This window comes from Camponotus floridanus, unplaced genomic scaffold, assembly GCF_003227725.1.
Source record: "Camponotus floridanus strain SB8 unplaced genomic scaffold, Cflo_v7.5 scaffold21, whole genome shotgun sequence".
In the NCBI taxonomy this organism is placed as follows: Eukaryota; Metazoa; Arthropoda; class Insecta; order Hymenoptera; family Formicidae; genus Camponotus; species Camponotus floridanus.
Window position 1 is genome coordinate 585,514 of NW_020229337.1, and position 16,573 is coordinate 602,086.

At 34.6% G+C, this 16,573-nt stretch overlaps 1 protein-coding gene across 4 annotated transcripts in view; it reads right to left on the reverse strand.

Annotated features, from left to right (window-relative positions):
• Positions 1-1,401: 1,401 nt before the first annotated feature.
• The window catches only part of LOC105253060, a 30,158-nt gene continuing 14,986 nt past the window's right edge, over positions 1,402-16,573 (reverse strand). For 2 of the 4 annotated variants that reach the window (XM_020028085.2, XM_025408476.1), the window contains exons 5-16: positions 13,693-13,933; positions 11,633-11,687; positions 10,089-10,370; positions 9,231-9,548; positions 6,617-7,035; positions 5,700-5,912; positions 5,060-5,422; positions 4,821-4,935; positions 4,185-4,588; positions 3,631-3,852; positions 3,023-3,365; positions 1,402-2,053 (exon numbers count right to left, since the gene is read on the reverse strand). In XM_020028085.2, coding sequence (XP_019883644.1) covers positions 1,787-2,053; positions 3,023-3,365; positions 3,631-3,852; positions 4,185-4,588; positions 4,821-4,935; positions 5,060-5,422; positions 5,700-5,912; positions 6,617-7,035; positions 9,231-9,548; positions 10,089-10,370; positions 11,633-11,687; positions 13,693-13,933 — 3,242 coding nt within the window. In that variant the 3' untranslated portion in view covers positions 1,402-1,786. Of the gene's footprint in view, positions 2,088-3,022; positions 3,366-3,630; positions 3,853-4,184; positions 4,589-4,820; positions 4,936-5,059; positions 5,423-5,699; positions 5,913-6,616; positions 7,036-9,230; positions 9,549-10,088; positions 10,371-11,632; positions 11,688-13,692; positions 13,934-16,573 lie in introns of all 4 variants that reach the window. The other 2 variants (XM_025408477.1, XM_020028086.2) reach the window with 2 other exon arrangements.

Genomic DNA, 16,573 nt, shown 5'->3' on the forward strand with positions numbered 1-16,573 from the left:
GTCACTCAGTATAATAAGTGAAAGATGAGTGCCGCTTTGGGTCAGTCGTGCGGACCTACCTAAAGATAGTGTTTCAAAAAAAAGAGTAGAATTTCAGAAAAAGTCTAGACTTCGCGAGCGAGATTCGCCGATCTCGACTGTTGTCGAATGATTCAGAAACGATCCACTAGGCCGTGTCCAGAGGACGTCCTGTCTTTCCGAAATTAGCAAATACACTAATAATGCGATTCTGAAACCGCACTCGACTGACTAATTCTGGAATTACCTTCGTCGCCATTGATAAAGGGCGCTCTGCGAATCTTACGCCTTTGCGATGCTAAGAAGTGAACTAGATTGAAATTGTAGTTAAATCTAATGTCAGCTATTCGTATTCACTACTACCGCTCTATGAAAACAATTTCGATCTTGTACATGCTCGAGCGGAATTTAAAAAGTCTCAGTAACGCGAATGTTTTGGAAGTCCTAGTAATGGAGAGACAGTGATTGCCGTCCTCTTTCATTTCTGTGTTTTTGCTATCTCTTTCTTTTTAACGATACGATTTTTTGATGACGGCTCACTCATGTGTCAAATCTTATTAAATCCTTATAGCGCCATATTTAAATATATTTGCATATTTGCAATCAATTATCATCTGTTACATTAATATCATTATCCCTGATTAGTAATATTAATATTCTTAATATAATAACAATAATATCAAATATTAATATAATTAAACTAATAATTAAATATATGTATATATAACTAAGAAATATGTATGTACATAATTTGATAATTATTAATACTGAAATGTATATTATATACATATATATTTAATTAGTTATATACATATATATATATATATATATATATATATAATTATTTTTCAAATTAGAGTGTGCGAACATACAGAGGATACGATTTTAATAAGTGAGATAATGAATTTAACATTTTGAATTAAATTAACCGCTTACATTTTGTTTGTAATTTTAATAATTTTTATAAAATTATTAAAATTATTGCATAATCATATTTCATTGTAAAGATGATTTTTCCAACGAAAAATTCTTTTATCTTTCCATTGCATAATAACAAGTGTAAACCGTCATCTACATCACAGGTCTTGTAAATTTACGCGGAACTGGTTCGTCTTCGATTGCGCAGTTTCCAAAAGCGCCGATCTCTCGACGTGTGATGAATAGAGATTGTATTCTGCGTCGTTCTAGAGCCTCCCTTGTCCGGCATGTACATTCTCAACAATCGCGCTGCCCTTTCTTCCTGCGAGCGATCCGCTGCTTTTCCGCTCAAAAAACTAAGTAGCTTCATGCTCCGTCTTTTTAGCCTTAATCTATTCAGAAAGTTCGTCTCGCCACTGCTGGATGGACTCGTACCATTCTGATCGTCGAAGTCTTCTTCGAATCTTTTTGACCGCCTCAGCTGTTCGATCTGTCTTTTACTTCTCTGTCTTCTCTTGTCGCTTGCTTCGATAAAATCCTCCCTTTGCATCGCTTCTCGTCTCTTCTCCGCGTTCATCTCCTCGACGTTACGGGAATTCGTCTCTTCCGCTCTTCTCGCGACAGCTTCCAATTCTCTCAAACGTTCAGCCTCCCTGGAACTCTTGGAGCTGAGAGAACCGGTCGCTTCCGGCTCATAATTTACGTCCGCGTCCACATCCGATAGTTTGCGATGCAGGTCGACGATCTTGCGGCGAAACTCCTCGTCCTCCTGGTTCAGCTTGGCAAAGACGCGATCGCGTTCTTCCGCACTGCCACCGACGCTCGACTTGGACGTCGTTTGAAACCTCTGTCACCACCATCCAACCTGGTGCTTGCCGCTGCCGGGCGAGTCCTCCTCTTCCGGCAGCGGCTCCAGCCGCCTCCTACCCAGGAAGCAGCGCAACGAACCTAGACTACCGCCGCCGCCAAGCAGCTGATCCATGCTCAGCTCCGGCAACGAGCAATCCTCGTTCTCCAACTCCTGATCGACGTCGTCCTCCGCCGACAGGTTTAGGCCGTAATTGTCCTCGCCGGTGTTCACCACCGCGACGCCGCTGCTGCAGCCGTTTGGCGGTGGCTAAGGAAGTCAGGCACAGCTCGGGCTAGTGATTCTTTGCAAAAAGAGAAACAGAAGGCAAGCGTTCGTCATGCAGGCAAGCGTGCGAAGCTTACGTGCTATCTTGTACAATATGTTACGCTGCATTACCGTATCGTGGATGTTTATGTATCGAGAGAAAGCGATTTTATCTGTCTCAAATAACAGTCGTGATATATTAAGGATTATACATTCAGCTAAAAGATGGTAGGAAATAAATACGAGCCATAATCCTCGGAATAATACTCTTGCATAGATCACTTTGAATGCTAAGATTACTTGGTATAATTTATACGATAGTATTATCGTGTATTATGCTTGTGCATACGTATATATATTGTGCATTAAACTCTGCAATCGGTTTTAATTTAAGTCTAATATATGTGTATAAAATGGATTTATAATTTTTACATTCAATGTGAAGTGCAATTTAAATGAATTAATGAATTATTTTAAAGCTATTACGTCATTTTCAAGCAAGCTTATATAAAAATAGTAGACACGTATCAAGCAATCCAATTATAAATATTTATAAATTTGATTCCACGAGTATAAGAAAAAGCTATTAAAATATAAAAGATATAAAAATATTTTTAAAATAAAAGGAATTACAATTTATACGAAATTATAAAATATATATATATATATATATATATATATATATATATACATATATATCTTCATAAATTATATTAAATTCTTATCTTTAAATATAGAATTCTTGATAAATTATTATACATAGTTTTGTATATATATAATCTCGTATACATATAATTCAATTTTCTAAAATATATGAATTTATTTAATTTATTTAATTGCAAATAAATTCTTCAATCGCTTGATACGCGATAAAAATTCCTCGCAGCGTCGGAACTTGTTTCACTGCTTTCAAGCTTCAGCTATTACGTTCGGATGCGAATATTCATGTATCATAGTCTCAAATATTTTTACCGAGTTGGCGGTGAAACTCTCGTCGTCCGGTCCACCGGAAGTCGGCGTACCCCATATGTCATCGCCGGAAGTAGCCCCGGACGTGGTACCTTCTTCGTCATTCGGATCTAGTGAAAACTCAGTTCGCTCCGGGGGTACTGGTGGTTGAAGAAGGTAACCACCTACACCCTCGCTAAGCTGTTCTAATAAAACCATCTTGCTGACGACATAACTACTCGCTCGGGCGGTCCATGCCCTTAAACCGGACGGCGGTGACTCCAAGTCTCGATTGTCATCTTCTCCCTGTTCGTCCAACTCATCATCTTGATCCAGACTGCTCATTGTACCAAATCGCCTCAGAGCTCTATGTAAAATAATCGTTAGAAGTATAGAAATCGAAATAATTAGATTTCAATTAAGAAGAGTGAATAGATAAAAAAGAAAATAATTAAAAGTAATTAATTTTTAGATCGAATACATCATTAATCGATAAGGGCAGTAATTCATCTCATATATCTCATTTATAATCAAGTAAACTCGACAAGTTTTTTTAAGTTTCCAGTTTTTGTTTCTAATTAACAAATTATTGAATTTAAAGATATTACAATGTTGTTAATAATTTATTATACCTATAAGGAGGTTCTCCGTCACAATCGAGGTCGTCTTCGCTACCATCTTCAGTGTTACCATCCGCAGGCGTGTAACTGGGACTGTTACATCCCGGACTATCGTGCAATCCATTTCGCAATCTATATCTCGTGCAGAGATCGGGAGTTGGTGGAAGAACTGAAATTTTCGGAGGTAACGGAGAGAACGGATCTCTCTGTAATGGTGGAGTAGGACAACCCGATCTAAAATAGATAATCTGCTATTAGAATCATTTAAAGTTGACAATAATTTTTATCTCTTACATTTTGCGACTTAGAAAATTTGTTCATCCTTTTATTTTATTGCGAGAAAATTTCTAAATAAAAAAATAAATACCTGTATAATTTCTCTCTCTGGTAATGTAATCAAATTTACCTCGGAATTATTTAAAATTAAAAAATATATTTAAATATTTAAAAATCGAATTATTTAAATATAAAAAAATATAAAAAATTAAAATATTAAAAAATTAAAAGAGAAAGGAAAGAAGAGAGAAAAAGAAAGTGTTTTTAAAATTACGCGTTAAAATTATTACCTATGGCACCTTCGGCAAATGCTGATGGAGCTCGTTGAATTCTCCTTTGAAGACACGTGACTGCCATTTTTCCGCGTCATGCTGTTCGATTTTACAGTACTTAGACTTGCGCTCGACGCAGTACTTTGTTGTTCCGCGTCAGAATTTACCGTCGTGATTTCTTCCGTCGCAGTGTCCTGGCTGGTCGATCTACTATTACTTTCTCGAGGAGCTCGGGCCGCCAATTCCTCCGCCGTCCACTCCTCCAGTGAGCTTTCGTTATCCGGAGGAGGAATCTGATGTGAATTGCGTACCCATTGAGCCAGGTGATTGTTTTCCCGAGAGTTCTTCAGGATCGTTTCCAGGCTCTCGCCGGATTGCGACTCCTTCTCCTCCTCGTCGCGTTGTTGAGGCTCTCTCGCGATCTGTCGTTGATTTCAGGAGTTATTAGTTATTAGACACGCAATTGTGTAAACTGTTATTATATCTAATAATAATTGAAATTATATTGAAGAATAGCTCGTTGAATATTTAATTTTGTTCTCAAAAAATCCACAACTTCTATTTTCTAATTTAATTTAATTTCATTTCTCGCGTGAAGCATGAATATTGATTTTTCCAATCAAATTTTGTTTAATTGTTAGCATTTTCTCTTACCTGCGGACTTCCCGTAAGTTCTCTGATCGCGATGAAATTATTACCAGCAATCGGACTCTCTTCTGGGCTGTCCTGATCCGACGAGTTCAAGCCACAGCCTGTATTCACATAGATGCTAAAATACAATGAAAATTGATACTCGTAAATACTATTTTCTTCATTCGCGCGACTCTCGGCTTGTACCTTGACTTTTCGTCAAAAAATTCCGTATTTTAACGTCTGGTCTCCCACTCACTCACATTTGCCGTTGAAGAAGATTGTGCCAAACGGCTTTAAGCTCCGCGGTAGGCGCACGAAAGATGAGGACGCGTCTTCGAGGTCGACTGTGTGGGCTGCAACCACCGCTGTTCACCATCTCGGCGTGGCCATTTTCCGCGCTGCCATTCGGATTTACGGCGACCTGTAACCGAAACTCCGTCGGTCGTTTTCGCACGGTGAAACACGCCTCTGCGATGCTGGATAATCGCAGAGGTTCCTCGGTGACGAAGAGCACGCGGTCTCGCGAGATCCGCGCGAATACCAAAAGATCGGTCAGTAGCAGCGCCCAGGACGGCTGCAGACGCGCCCGACCTTCGACCTTAGCGAGGGCGCCGCCGAAGAGCCTAAGCAAAGATTCGATTTTTCTATAAATATTATTGTATTTGAAAATTTATCACAGATAAAAATAATTAGCATCAGCGAAATTCAAACGATTTTTAATAAAAGATTCTCGAAGACGAGATGAATAAGCAATAATCGAATTAATTACTTAGAAATTATTTATTTTGAGGATACGAGCAACAAGAATATAGTATATTCCCCAAAGAAATTGAAGAGACTTATATTAATATAACTTTAATTTAGATTTAGAGTATAAAAATAAAGAACACGCTCTCTCACCATTGTCTTCCTGGCACCGCTAAGGTAAACGGCTTGCATCTCGCGAATACTAATCGAGATTCCACCTCTTGCAAACTCAACAGGGGTCTTCCGGTATCTCTCGGCGGCTCCATGACACCAGCATTAGCTGTAGCTTCTCTGTAGCCGTGGGCCAAATCTCTCGCTTGTTGGCAATTTCGCGGAGACGCCTGACCCAACAATCTTGTCATTTCTCTGCAAACATGAATTTACTACGAAAACGGTACGGTTTTCGTTTTTCCGATGCTACAGATGTCAAAAGACCTTTTTTTACAAATTAAAAAGTCTTTAAAACTTTAAAACTTTTTATAATCGTGAATTTCTTATGATTTTAATTCAAATTTTAATACAAGATTTAATTAATTTTTTAAGTGATATCATAGAATTTTTATAAGAAAAAAAAATTACACACAACAGTACGGAAATATTAATTTCTTATAAATTAATATATAATATTAATCTCTATATATAATATTTATTTGATATAACACATTTACTTTATGAAAGCTTATTTAAAAATTAATAAAAATATGAAAAAGTGATGATAGTTTAATAAATCTATCTATATCATAATTCGAATTCTATTACTTTGTCATCTTGTAATCGAAGTATCTTTACAATTTTGGCAATAAGAAAAAATAATTTTAATAACAAGAAACGAATAAAATAAGATGAAAGTTTAGCATTGCAGTTAAATAAATTATATTTTTCTTGATATCTTATAACTTTTGCATATATTGACGATTATTTTTCCAAAAATTTCATAACTAATTAGTCCATCAGAATTAATTTCATCGAGCTTTATTTCATTTAAACGAATTTTATTGAAGCAAATTGCTCGAAAAACAATTAGGTATCTTTCTGAAAGAGACACAAGCAATTAGCGTAATCGTACTAACCTATAGTGCTCTAAGGGTAGAAGTAGCACCCCGGTAAGATCGGGGCGCCGTTTGTGCGGCACAGCAGGCTCACAGACGAGTTTGGCGAAGGCCGTGTTCCGTCTGAGAGCGACCAGGAGGCAGCAGGCACGTTGTAGGCCACTGAGGTATCTTCGGTAGGCAGCTGTGATTTTAGGAACTCTACAGAGATAGCTGTCGACACCGCCGCCCTCGTCCCTGATCTCCTCGGATAGCTTGAGCAGTTCGTCCAGATTCTGGAATAGGATCAGGTAGTCCGTCGCCGATAGAACGTCGCGTCGCTCGCACAGCGGGGCCATAAAACGCGCGTGGCCGTTCTTCAGGATGCTCCAATACCTGGTCTCGCGTACATTTAACTCCTCTTCGGGTGGCGCGTCAGGTACCAGAGAAGGGAAGACCTGCTGCATGAAAGAATTCGCGACGAAAGAATTTTGGGCGGAAAACTTTTTGATAGGCAATCGCGCGCGCGGAAAATAGAAATAAATGTCAATATATATTTTAAATAAATTTTTTTAAAATTGTTGCGCCTTAAAAGTAAAGTAAAGTATCATCGCTTTTAATACGTAAAGGACATAATTTATGTTTGCATATAAGATAATTGGATGTAATGTGCAACTTATAGCATGATTGTGTAATAATGTATGTAAAGCACTGTTGAATTCTTCGATCGATAGCTTGCATTCAATAGCGTGTATTGAACGGCTTTAATTGAAAATTAAAATACTTAAAAATGAAAATAATTTCAAGTAATCTGATTTTTTATTTTGCAACATGAATAATTTAATACCGAGATGAAATATTAATATCAGACTTTAAGACCTTCCTATTATGTATAATAATGAGATAAGATATATTTTGCTATTTTCAAAATTAATAAAAAATTATCTTTCAATATTCTTTATAATATTTAATATACATAAAAGTATGTATATTAAATGTATGTATAAATCGAAACCCTCTCTCGCCAATTCAATGAATACGCTTATAAAAAATACTATATATTACTAATACTATTAATAAGAGAGAATCAAAAATCGCGGGATGAGGGTGGAAAGGATATAATGAATAAACAAAATACATGAGGTTGGAAACAAAACTTGTTGACAACAAAAAAGAGCAACCTGGTCGAGGTACAAAACATAACCGCATCATAACTTAAACGGCATCCCCCACGCGAGGAATGCGCGCGCTATACACTACATGCTCGTTAAAAGTAAGTTACAAAGAAAGTGAAGAGGAGGAAAAAAGAAAACAATGTACACACATGCACAGATGTGTGACGCTTCTTGTACAAAGCGAAAATAAGCTTTGAACGCACGCTGATATAAAAGCGCCTAACAAAAAAATTCGCATGTTCCCGTTCTATGTATAATATATTAAAAAAATGAGAAGGTATCGTATAAAAATATAAAAAAAATTTCTCGATATAAAAATATAAAATTTCTCGAAAATCCTAAATGCGAGAATATGTTTATATGATTCTAATTTAGTAATTTGTATAGCAATTTTTTCAATTTACAAATATTAAATAAAAAGATAATTAGTAAACATTTATAAATTTTACAAAGCAATTAACTAGACTATACTTGTTAAATACCGCGCGATCTCCAGAATATTAATAATAATCATAAAAGCGCTTTTTGCGAGTTTGCGCAATTAAATTTTACTGTATTATATCAGCTGTATCAAGCTGTGTTTACTATCACACATCTTCCTAATTGTTTGAAATAAGATTTATGAAATTGGAAATATATTCTCGTCTGATAGGGTATGTATCATCAGACATGTCTGCGTCAATTCACGTGCGAGATAAGCTTCGTAAAACAGCATTAACACTTATAGACGATGCAATTCAGCATATTAATAATTATTAAAAAAAATACATATATTTTTTCTACCTATATTGTTGAAAATAATCAAACGGAAATTAGACATTTCTCCTATAATATGTTGTCTTTTCATATCGTGATTAAACGTTCGACGCATTTCACGGTCCGATCGATTATTCCGATAGAATGGAAATTTCCTTAACACACTTTCAATCTCCGATTAATTTACGATCAGCATGATTACACTTCATTATACTTTAATGGCGAATAAATTTAAACGACACTGATAGCGGTACTCTTTACTGTATTAACGATATTATCGGTACCTTAAATCATTAGAAAATATTATTTGTAATAACAGTAACAATTGAGTATTCCTTTGCTTATATAAATATTTTAACCAATTCGAAGATATCAAAACAGAGAATATTTAAGTTACATAATTATAATTAAAGAAGTTCTTTTAAAAACTAAACTTTAGAGGAAGTTCAATTCTTTATTGAGAACTTTGTGTTCTCTGTTATCTCTGTTATTAGAATAATATACTTTTCGAAAAAAATAAATAAATATAAATATGAAAAATATCTAAGCTATTAAAATATATTAAAGTACGAGAGAATTATTTTACATCTAATGTTGAATAATTGAGAGGTATAACATTAATTTATCACCATCGTTGTCCCATGCGTTTCATTTATAATTAAGGTACTGATGAATATACCGTTAATAGAGTATTGTTACGTTCACACGAGGACGCCAGTACCGACCTCGGCATTGAACGTGACCGTGTGTTGGCTGTTAGGGCCGGCGATGGAAGGGTTCTGAAGGGTGGTGTTGACCGAGCTGGGTCTATGGATAGCAGAAGAGTGGACGCCTCCTTTGCGATGCACCTCCAGCACCAGTTGATTCGTGGCGGCCTGAATAAGACCCAAGATCTCGTCCCGCGGTTTCGTCACAACGTTCGTCGTTTCTACAAAGACCACATGATCGCCCGGCCGTAAACCGGAACGTTCCGCTGGACTTCCCGGATCTACGCGCTCCACTCGGGGTGGCCTGCCCCACGATAACGAAAAACCCCATGGAATCTGTCAGATATATTCGTGATGAAATATTTAATTAGCAAAATTAATTAATGATGGTGCAGGATGGTTTAGTATAATCGATAAGAAATTATGCAAAAATAAATAAAAAAATATAAAATAAGATTTTGTTTTTTGTATACGCGACTTTGTTTTAAAAAAGAAAAAAAATTAATTTTAGAAATTGGAAAACTGATAATTAGTAAAAAACTAATAATAACTATATATTTTATATACATTAATTATATTAATTTTCGAAATTATTTTTCTCGAGAATGAAAACATTTTTATGAAAAAGTTTTATTCTGTTTTTACACTTTTTTTGACTATGATTATTGAATAACTTTACTACGACCGAGTTCTTTAAATTATTATTGTTGAGTTTAATTATGCATATATATATATATATATATATATATATATATATATATACATATCACTTTATGATATGCTATAATTTATACGAAAATCGAAAAAAATTTTGATAATTTCGATAATTCTTTCTAATTTATAATTCTATTAATAATTTAAAGTCATAATAAATACCTGATTAACTGAAGTTTGCCTTATCAAGCTTTTGGTAATGGTACAAGGTGTTCTACCGCCTTTCGCAGTGAAACGTGGATGCAAAGGTAAACCTGTCGATGGATCGACCGGTTCCAACTCCAGGTACCTCAGATACATCAAATCGTCCGTCCCTGAGTTATTATTATCTAGCTCGCCATCCTTGGATAATGGCGGCGACACGACGCAGTCCTGAGGTACACCCGCGAAAGGGGTGCTCGTATTTCGGACGGATCCGGATTCTAGAGGGTGCCATGCTGCTTCCTGCAAGTCATTCCCGCTCTTTTAGTCCTCCCATGATTGAAAAATATATCATTTTAAAAACAAATCTAATATCTTATTCAATCAAGGAAATTAATTTTATTAGAATATTTTATACGAAAAAGTAACAAATTATAACAAAAATTGATGATGTTGAAGTTTTTAATAAAAAAAATTAATTTCCTAGATTCTTTACAAATTTAAAATTAACAATTTTGAGAAATTCAGCAGAAATTTTATTCAAAATAACTGAAATGATTGCTTTTTTTGAAATATAATTACAAAATACAGAATATTTCAGTTTAATAATGATTATTATTATCATATCAAGATATAAAAATCTATATTATTATAGACACATTACATGAGATTGTCAGCTTTAGCGCGAATATTATTTAAGCTATTATTCGGATCGTCAGTAAGTGATCAGATAATATCGAGCTCGAGGTAGAAAATCCACTTAACTGTAACTTGAAAGAAAGCTTCGAGTCACTGAGATGCAGCAGACATTATTTCTAAATTAGATTAGTAGCTTTGCCGTGAAAGTACATTTTTTCTTAGTATATTCGATTACCACAAATTATCTATTATTTTTTTTATTAGCCTATATTAATACATATTATAAAATGTATTAATATATTGTAATGCAGAGTATATAATGTAATAATACATAAAAAGCGCATATTTTATAATATCTACTGGAGATCTAATATAGTAATTAACTTTTGAAAATACTTCAATCAAGTATCTCGTACAAAACACTCAAAGTTTCAAGTATACATTTACTTTCATGCGAGACAAGATGAGCTGTTCAATGATTTGTAGGAAGAAAAAACTTCCCAGACATCGCTTCAATATTTGAGAGCTAATATAGCAGTAAACTTTAGCACATCCGTTAAATATACCTTGCGTTATATACAGGACGTTCAGACATGTCCGCTATATAACGCAAGATATATTTGAAAGATATATCTGAAATAAATCGCGCAGAGAGAACCAGAGAGAGAATCTTTATCAAGACTTTTGAATAAATATTTAATGTTTTATTGTTCGATATTTACGCTCGAGGGAAAAATAAACTTTTCGATGATTCGTAAAAAAAAAAACTTTTGAGAAACGCCAACGCAATATAGATTGCTTAATACTTAATATATTAGCAGCGAACTTTCGTAGATATTCCGTAGCGTGATATACTTTCTAAGGGAATCGAGGGCGAATATCTCTCGATCAAGTGTCTCGAATAAATATTCGGAAGTGTTATTTACCTTATCCTGGGACAGCGGCAGAGGAAGAGTCATGCAGCCCAGCAGCTCGCTACGTCTGAAACAGCCGGAAAGTGAGAGACGCATATAAATATCTGTCTGTCGGAACAAGTTGCGAAACGTGTAAATACGTACATGTAGACGCTCGAAGGTGTACTGTATATACGAGTAATGTCTTATTCGCACGAGATAACGTAGTATATATACAGCGTGACCGTAATGTCTCGCGCACATCGTACGTGAATAGGCGGAGGAGGGAGAGGTGTTCGAGAGATGCACGTGGTATACGTGGTGCGCATGATCTGAGGGAATCGATTCCCCTTCTACCGCAAAAGGGGAACTCGAATGCCCAGAATTTTGTTTAAATATTCGGATGGACCACATCCATCAAGAAAGTACGCGAGAGAGAATTGCGCAATTTTCTGTATTGTCGAGAAATTATTATTTATTGTTAGGCTTCCTCTCTTTCGAATCGAATGTTGTCAAAAATACAAAAGCTCAAGATACTGATTATCTTGCATAATTTATATCTCATAATAATTTATATCTCACGCGATATATTCAAAGAGATACTACTAAATTCTGTTCGATATTTAATATTATGTATATAAATCAACTTTTAATAAAGCAAAACCACTAAGAAATAAAAATTCATAATTTACATAACATTTTCTTAGCGGAAAAGTTTCCATATTTATGAGAAATATTTTCATTATAAAAAATGTCAATTATAAAATAATTGTTATTTTAAATAAATATTATTAAATAAATATAATTTAATAATTCAAATAGCATAACTTCAAAAAATACTTATCTTCGCGAAAACGAAGTTTCTTTAAGATGATATTTTTCCGATACGAGAACTTCTCAACACAGTTTAAAATTAGGACTACTTCGATTGGACAAATTTAAGAAATTAAAGAATAAACAAGCCAAGGTCGCAGGGGAGGTAAAAGGAATTGATCGTCGATCGACTGATGAGTGGACAAAACGAGTCGCGAAGCGCATATCAATATACATGCGTAAAAATAAATGTGATAGTCATAGCACGATAGATATAAGTAAACATAGATTCAGATGGACACGCATTGTAATCGGTATACGAGAAAGACAGAACAAATCTGAGACATGCAGATAAATTCACTGATTAACTGACATGAATTGCGTGAAATCGGTTCTCGTGCTTTACAAATTTTACGAGACTTTCCCACGCTGGGCTGCCCCGGATTTTATTTCGAAAGATAGCTATCTCGTACACGGTACGAGACATCACGTGCTTAAACCTCGCGAGTTAACGTCGTATCATTTGCGATGTTTTATCGGAAGAAATTAAACGCGGTTGAATCGCCTCAGCCGAGGTTAATTTCCACATCCGTACCCCATGGCCTGATTATTATGATTAGCGAAACAAGCGAGAACAATTATAGTTAGCAAAAGCCTTATCGCGACAACCTGTCTAATCGCAAACTTATTTTAGAATTTACTTCGTCACTTTAAATATTTTTACTCTTTTTAAATATGTATAAAAAACTACTACAATTTAAAATAAGTAAACTAAAATTAATAAAATTAAAATTTATAAAATTAAAAGGATCGATGTGATATATCTTGAAAAATTTGATGAAACTGGAAAACTTTTTTATAGAAAAAATAAATGAAGGATCTCTGCAGCGCGGTTTAATCCACTACTCTAAAATAAAAATATAAAGTTAATCTTCAAAAAATCTCTTCAACTTTCTTAACGTAAAGTGAATTAGAGCATTATCATTCTTAATTAAAATTTTTAATAGTTTTCGATACATTACGAATTTTTTTCCTTATTTAGATTTCTTGACCAACAATTAATTTTTCCGTAATAAAATTTCAAGGCACACGGGATGAATAAATAGATTTGTAGACAACAAGACGCGTCAAATTCGTTTGAAACTTTATCGCATTCGCCATTGATCTCGGGAGAATTACAAACATAATCTACGTCAGCATCTCATAAGCCCAAAATCTCGGACTCTTTCTCTCTCTCTCTCTCTCTTTCTGTCTTTCTCATCTTCGTGGAGCATGCTCACCTCGCTCGACGATCTCGGTGCCAAACGGCGATATCCAGAGACGTGGGCCTGTGACCAGTGCAGTGACTGTTGTATGCCGGACAGGGTAGTATTAGAGTCTCGCGAAATACCGGATTTGGCGTGGCACGATGAACTGCGGTCCTCTTAACAACCCCTTCACCGCTGGTATTCTTTAAGCTCGCTTTGACATACGCGTGCACCGGTCCCTCGTACGTTCGCCTCAAATCCTTGCACCTTATCACTGAAAGTAAAATTTAAAAATATAAAATATTTTATTTTTTTATATTGCATTTTTTTAACTGTATTTAAAAAAAAATTAAAATATTTTCTCTTTCCGTCGTTTCTTTATATATAGCTTAATGATATAAGAAAAAAATGAAATGATAATGATTACAAAACATAATGGAACGAAAAATAAGAGAATTTGAAATATTATTCTCTCTTAAAAATAATTTAATAAAATTTAATAATCAATCCAAATATAGATCCTAAAATATAATAAACGCAATAATAAAACTAGCTAAATCGTGAATGTAATAAATAATAGGTTCGCTCTTCTTTAATAATTAAAAAGGAGTGGAAATTTTACAGTTGTACTGGCTTTGGCTACCTTTGAGATTTATGTCTTGTGATAGAAGAGGGGGACACACATATATACTATCCAATAATGTGATGAAACGATCAACTGGCTATTGTGACCTTTGCCCTATTACATTTTCACATCACCTTCACACTCCGTCTGCTCATATAGGTTTTATCGACTGTAAAACAAAACTGTAAAAGCGAGAGCATAGTATAAAGCTAAAAGATGAAACGAAGTAGGAGTATCGAGAGCAATCAAACTTCTTTTAACTTTGATTGACACCATCGACATCAAGGTCTTAAGTCATTATGACATAACAATGCTAGGTTTTAACTGTGGTTATAGCTGTGTGAAAACAACTATAGCTAAGCTTTCTATCTAAATAAAGAAAAATAATAAGATAATATCAAGGTTGGTATATATGTAATATCTGAACACGTGCAGCGATAAAATTCGTACGGAGCTGCTTTGTTGTCAATTTTGCATACTTGTAAATTTTACTACTATTATTTTACATGCATAATCATTTTAGTTATAACTACGTTATTTTATAGTATATTATTGAACATTTACAGCATTTATATTATTGTTGTTTTTACATATAATTAAAAATCATTAACGAAAGAAATAGTCTTTGCAACGATTTATCCAATTTAAGAGAACTAAGTCCAATTTATCCAATTTAAGAGAAATAAGTCTTAGAATAGAATTTTGTTTATTTTTGCATCTATTTATATATTTTCAAATAAAGATCAATATTGAATTAAAAAAAAAATATTTTATCCAATTACATATTTAAATACAGACTAGATAATTTAATTTTATATATTAATTTAATGATTATTTTTATCATAATTTCGAGTTCTTTAAAAGATTATAAAAATTGAAAATATGTTATATTTTGTATAATATAAAAAAATGTATCTATTCTATATTTTTTCATATTTATAAGAAATCTAGAAAGATAATGCTAGATCCTAAAATTTGTCTTATTTTATTAATTGTTGTTTTAGTGCATGCAAACAAAGTACAAAAATATACATAATTAAAAAATTCTCTCTATTATATCTTATTTTAAAATTATGTTTTTATGTCATTGTAGAAAAAGTAATTTAAAACTACTTACTTACTTTACTCTTTTAAATATACATATTTTTTTTTATTTAAAATTTGTCTATGTAAATACGCGTATTTTAAAATACGCATTTTCTGAAAGATTATTATGTCTGAACGTAAGATTAATTTATAATTTAGAAATAAAATACACACACACATAAAAACACACTCATAAAATGCAAAATATTCGTACACGACTGGATAGAATATTCTCTATTTCTCTTTACATTGGGGCAAACTTGTCACTGTGCGACGGCACTGCGAAGGCAAGAGAAATCCCGGAGAATTGACGCTTCGAGCTCGCTCTTACGGCTGACTGTACCGCGGAACGCACTACTTGCGCCCGAGGACGTCTGACCGATGCGGCATTCACTAGCTCGCATCGTGCAATCCACTTTCCGGCAATTATGATATTGCACACCGGCTGGCATCACATTTCGAATATTCCCACACGTCTCGATAAGTAGAATGAATTCATAAAACACATGATTGCCAAGAAATAATTATCTTTTTTGTGCTAAGATAAGTCGTTATAGTAGATATATCCGTAGAAAGGAAATGTTTACACACTAAGTAGCGATGCAACTAACACAAGGAGTGCGTTTCCAGATCGATGTGTTCGAGTTCACTCCCGATTCACTACCCTCGTACACAAGAATTGAATTTCGAGGATTTTTGGATAAAAAAGCATAGGGAAATGTATGTGTATGTGTGCGATGTTACGAAAACTGGCTCCCGCGAGGACCTCAAATGACCTGATCCTGCGGAATAATTGCGAGAACGGCGCGTCGACCGGATGCGACGCGTCACGCGTTAAATACGAGAAGAACGAGTCGGCAGGATGTCGTCAAGGTCCGCACGACTGTTTACGTAAGGACAATGCAACAATGATCAATGTCGGTGGGCTTACTAACCGGAATCGAGCCGCCGGGAGGATCTGTGGGTTACTGGCACAATGATGCCTAGCACCCCCTCGAAACACCCCCTCTTACAATACGCAACTGGCGCATGTCTCGTGGCTGCAAAGGTTCAGGAATGTACAAGGGATGACGAGTTACCCATAGAAAGTAGAGAATAATCAAAAATTTAGTATTAATATTATATTTTATACGTGAAAAATAACTAAGAATATTAATAATTTACTTAATAAGCAAATTTTATTTTTTGATTGCATATAATATT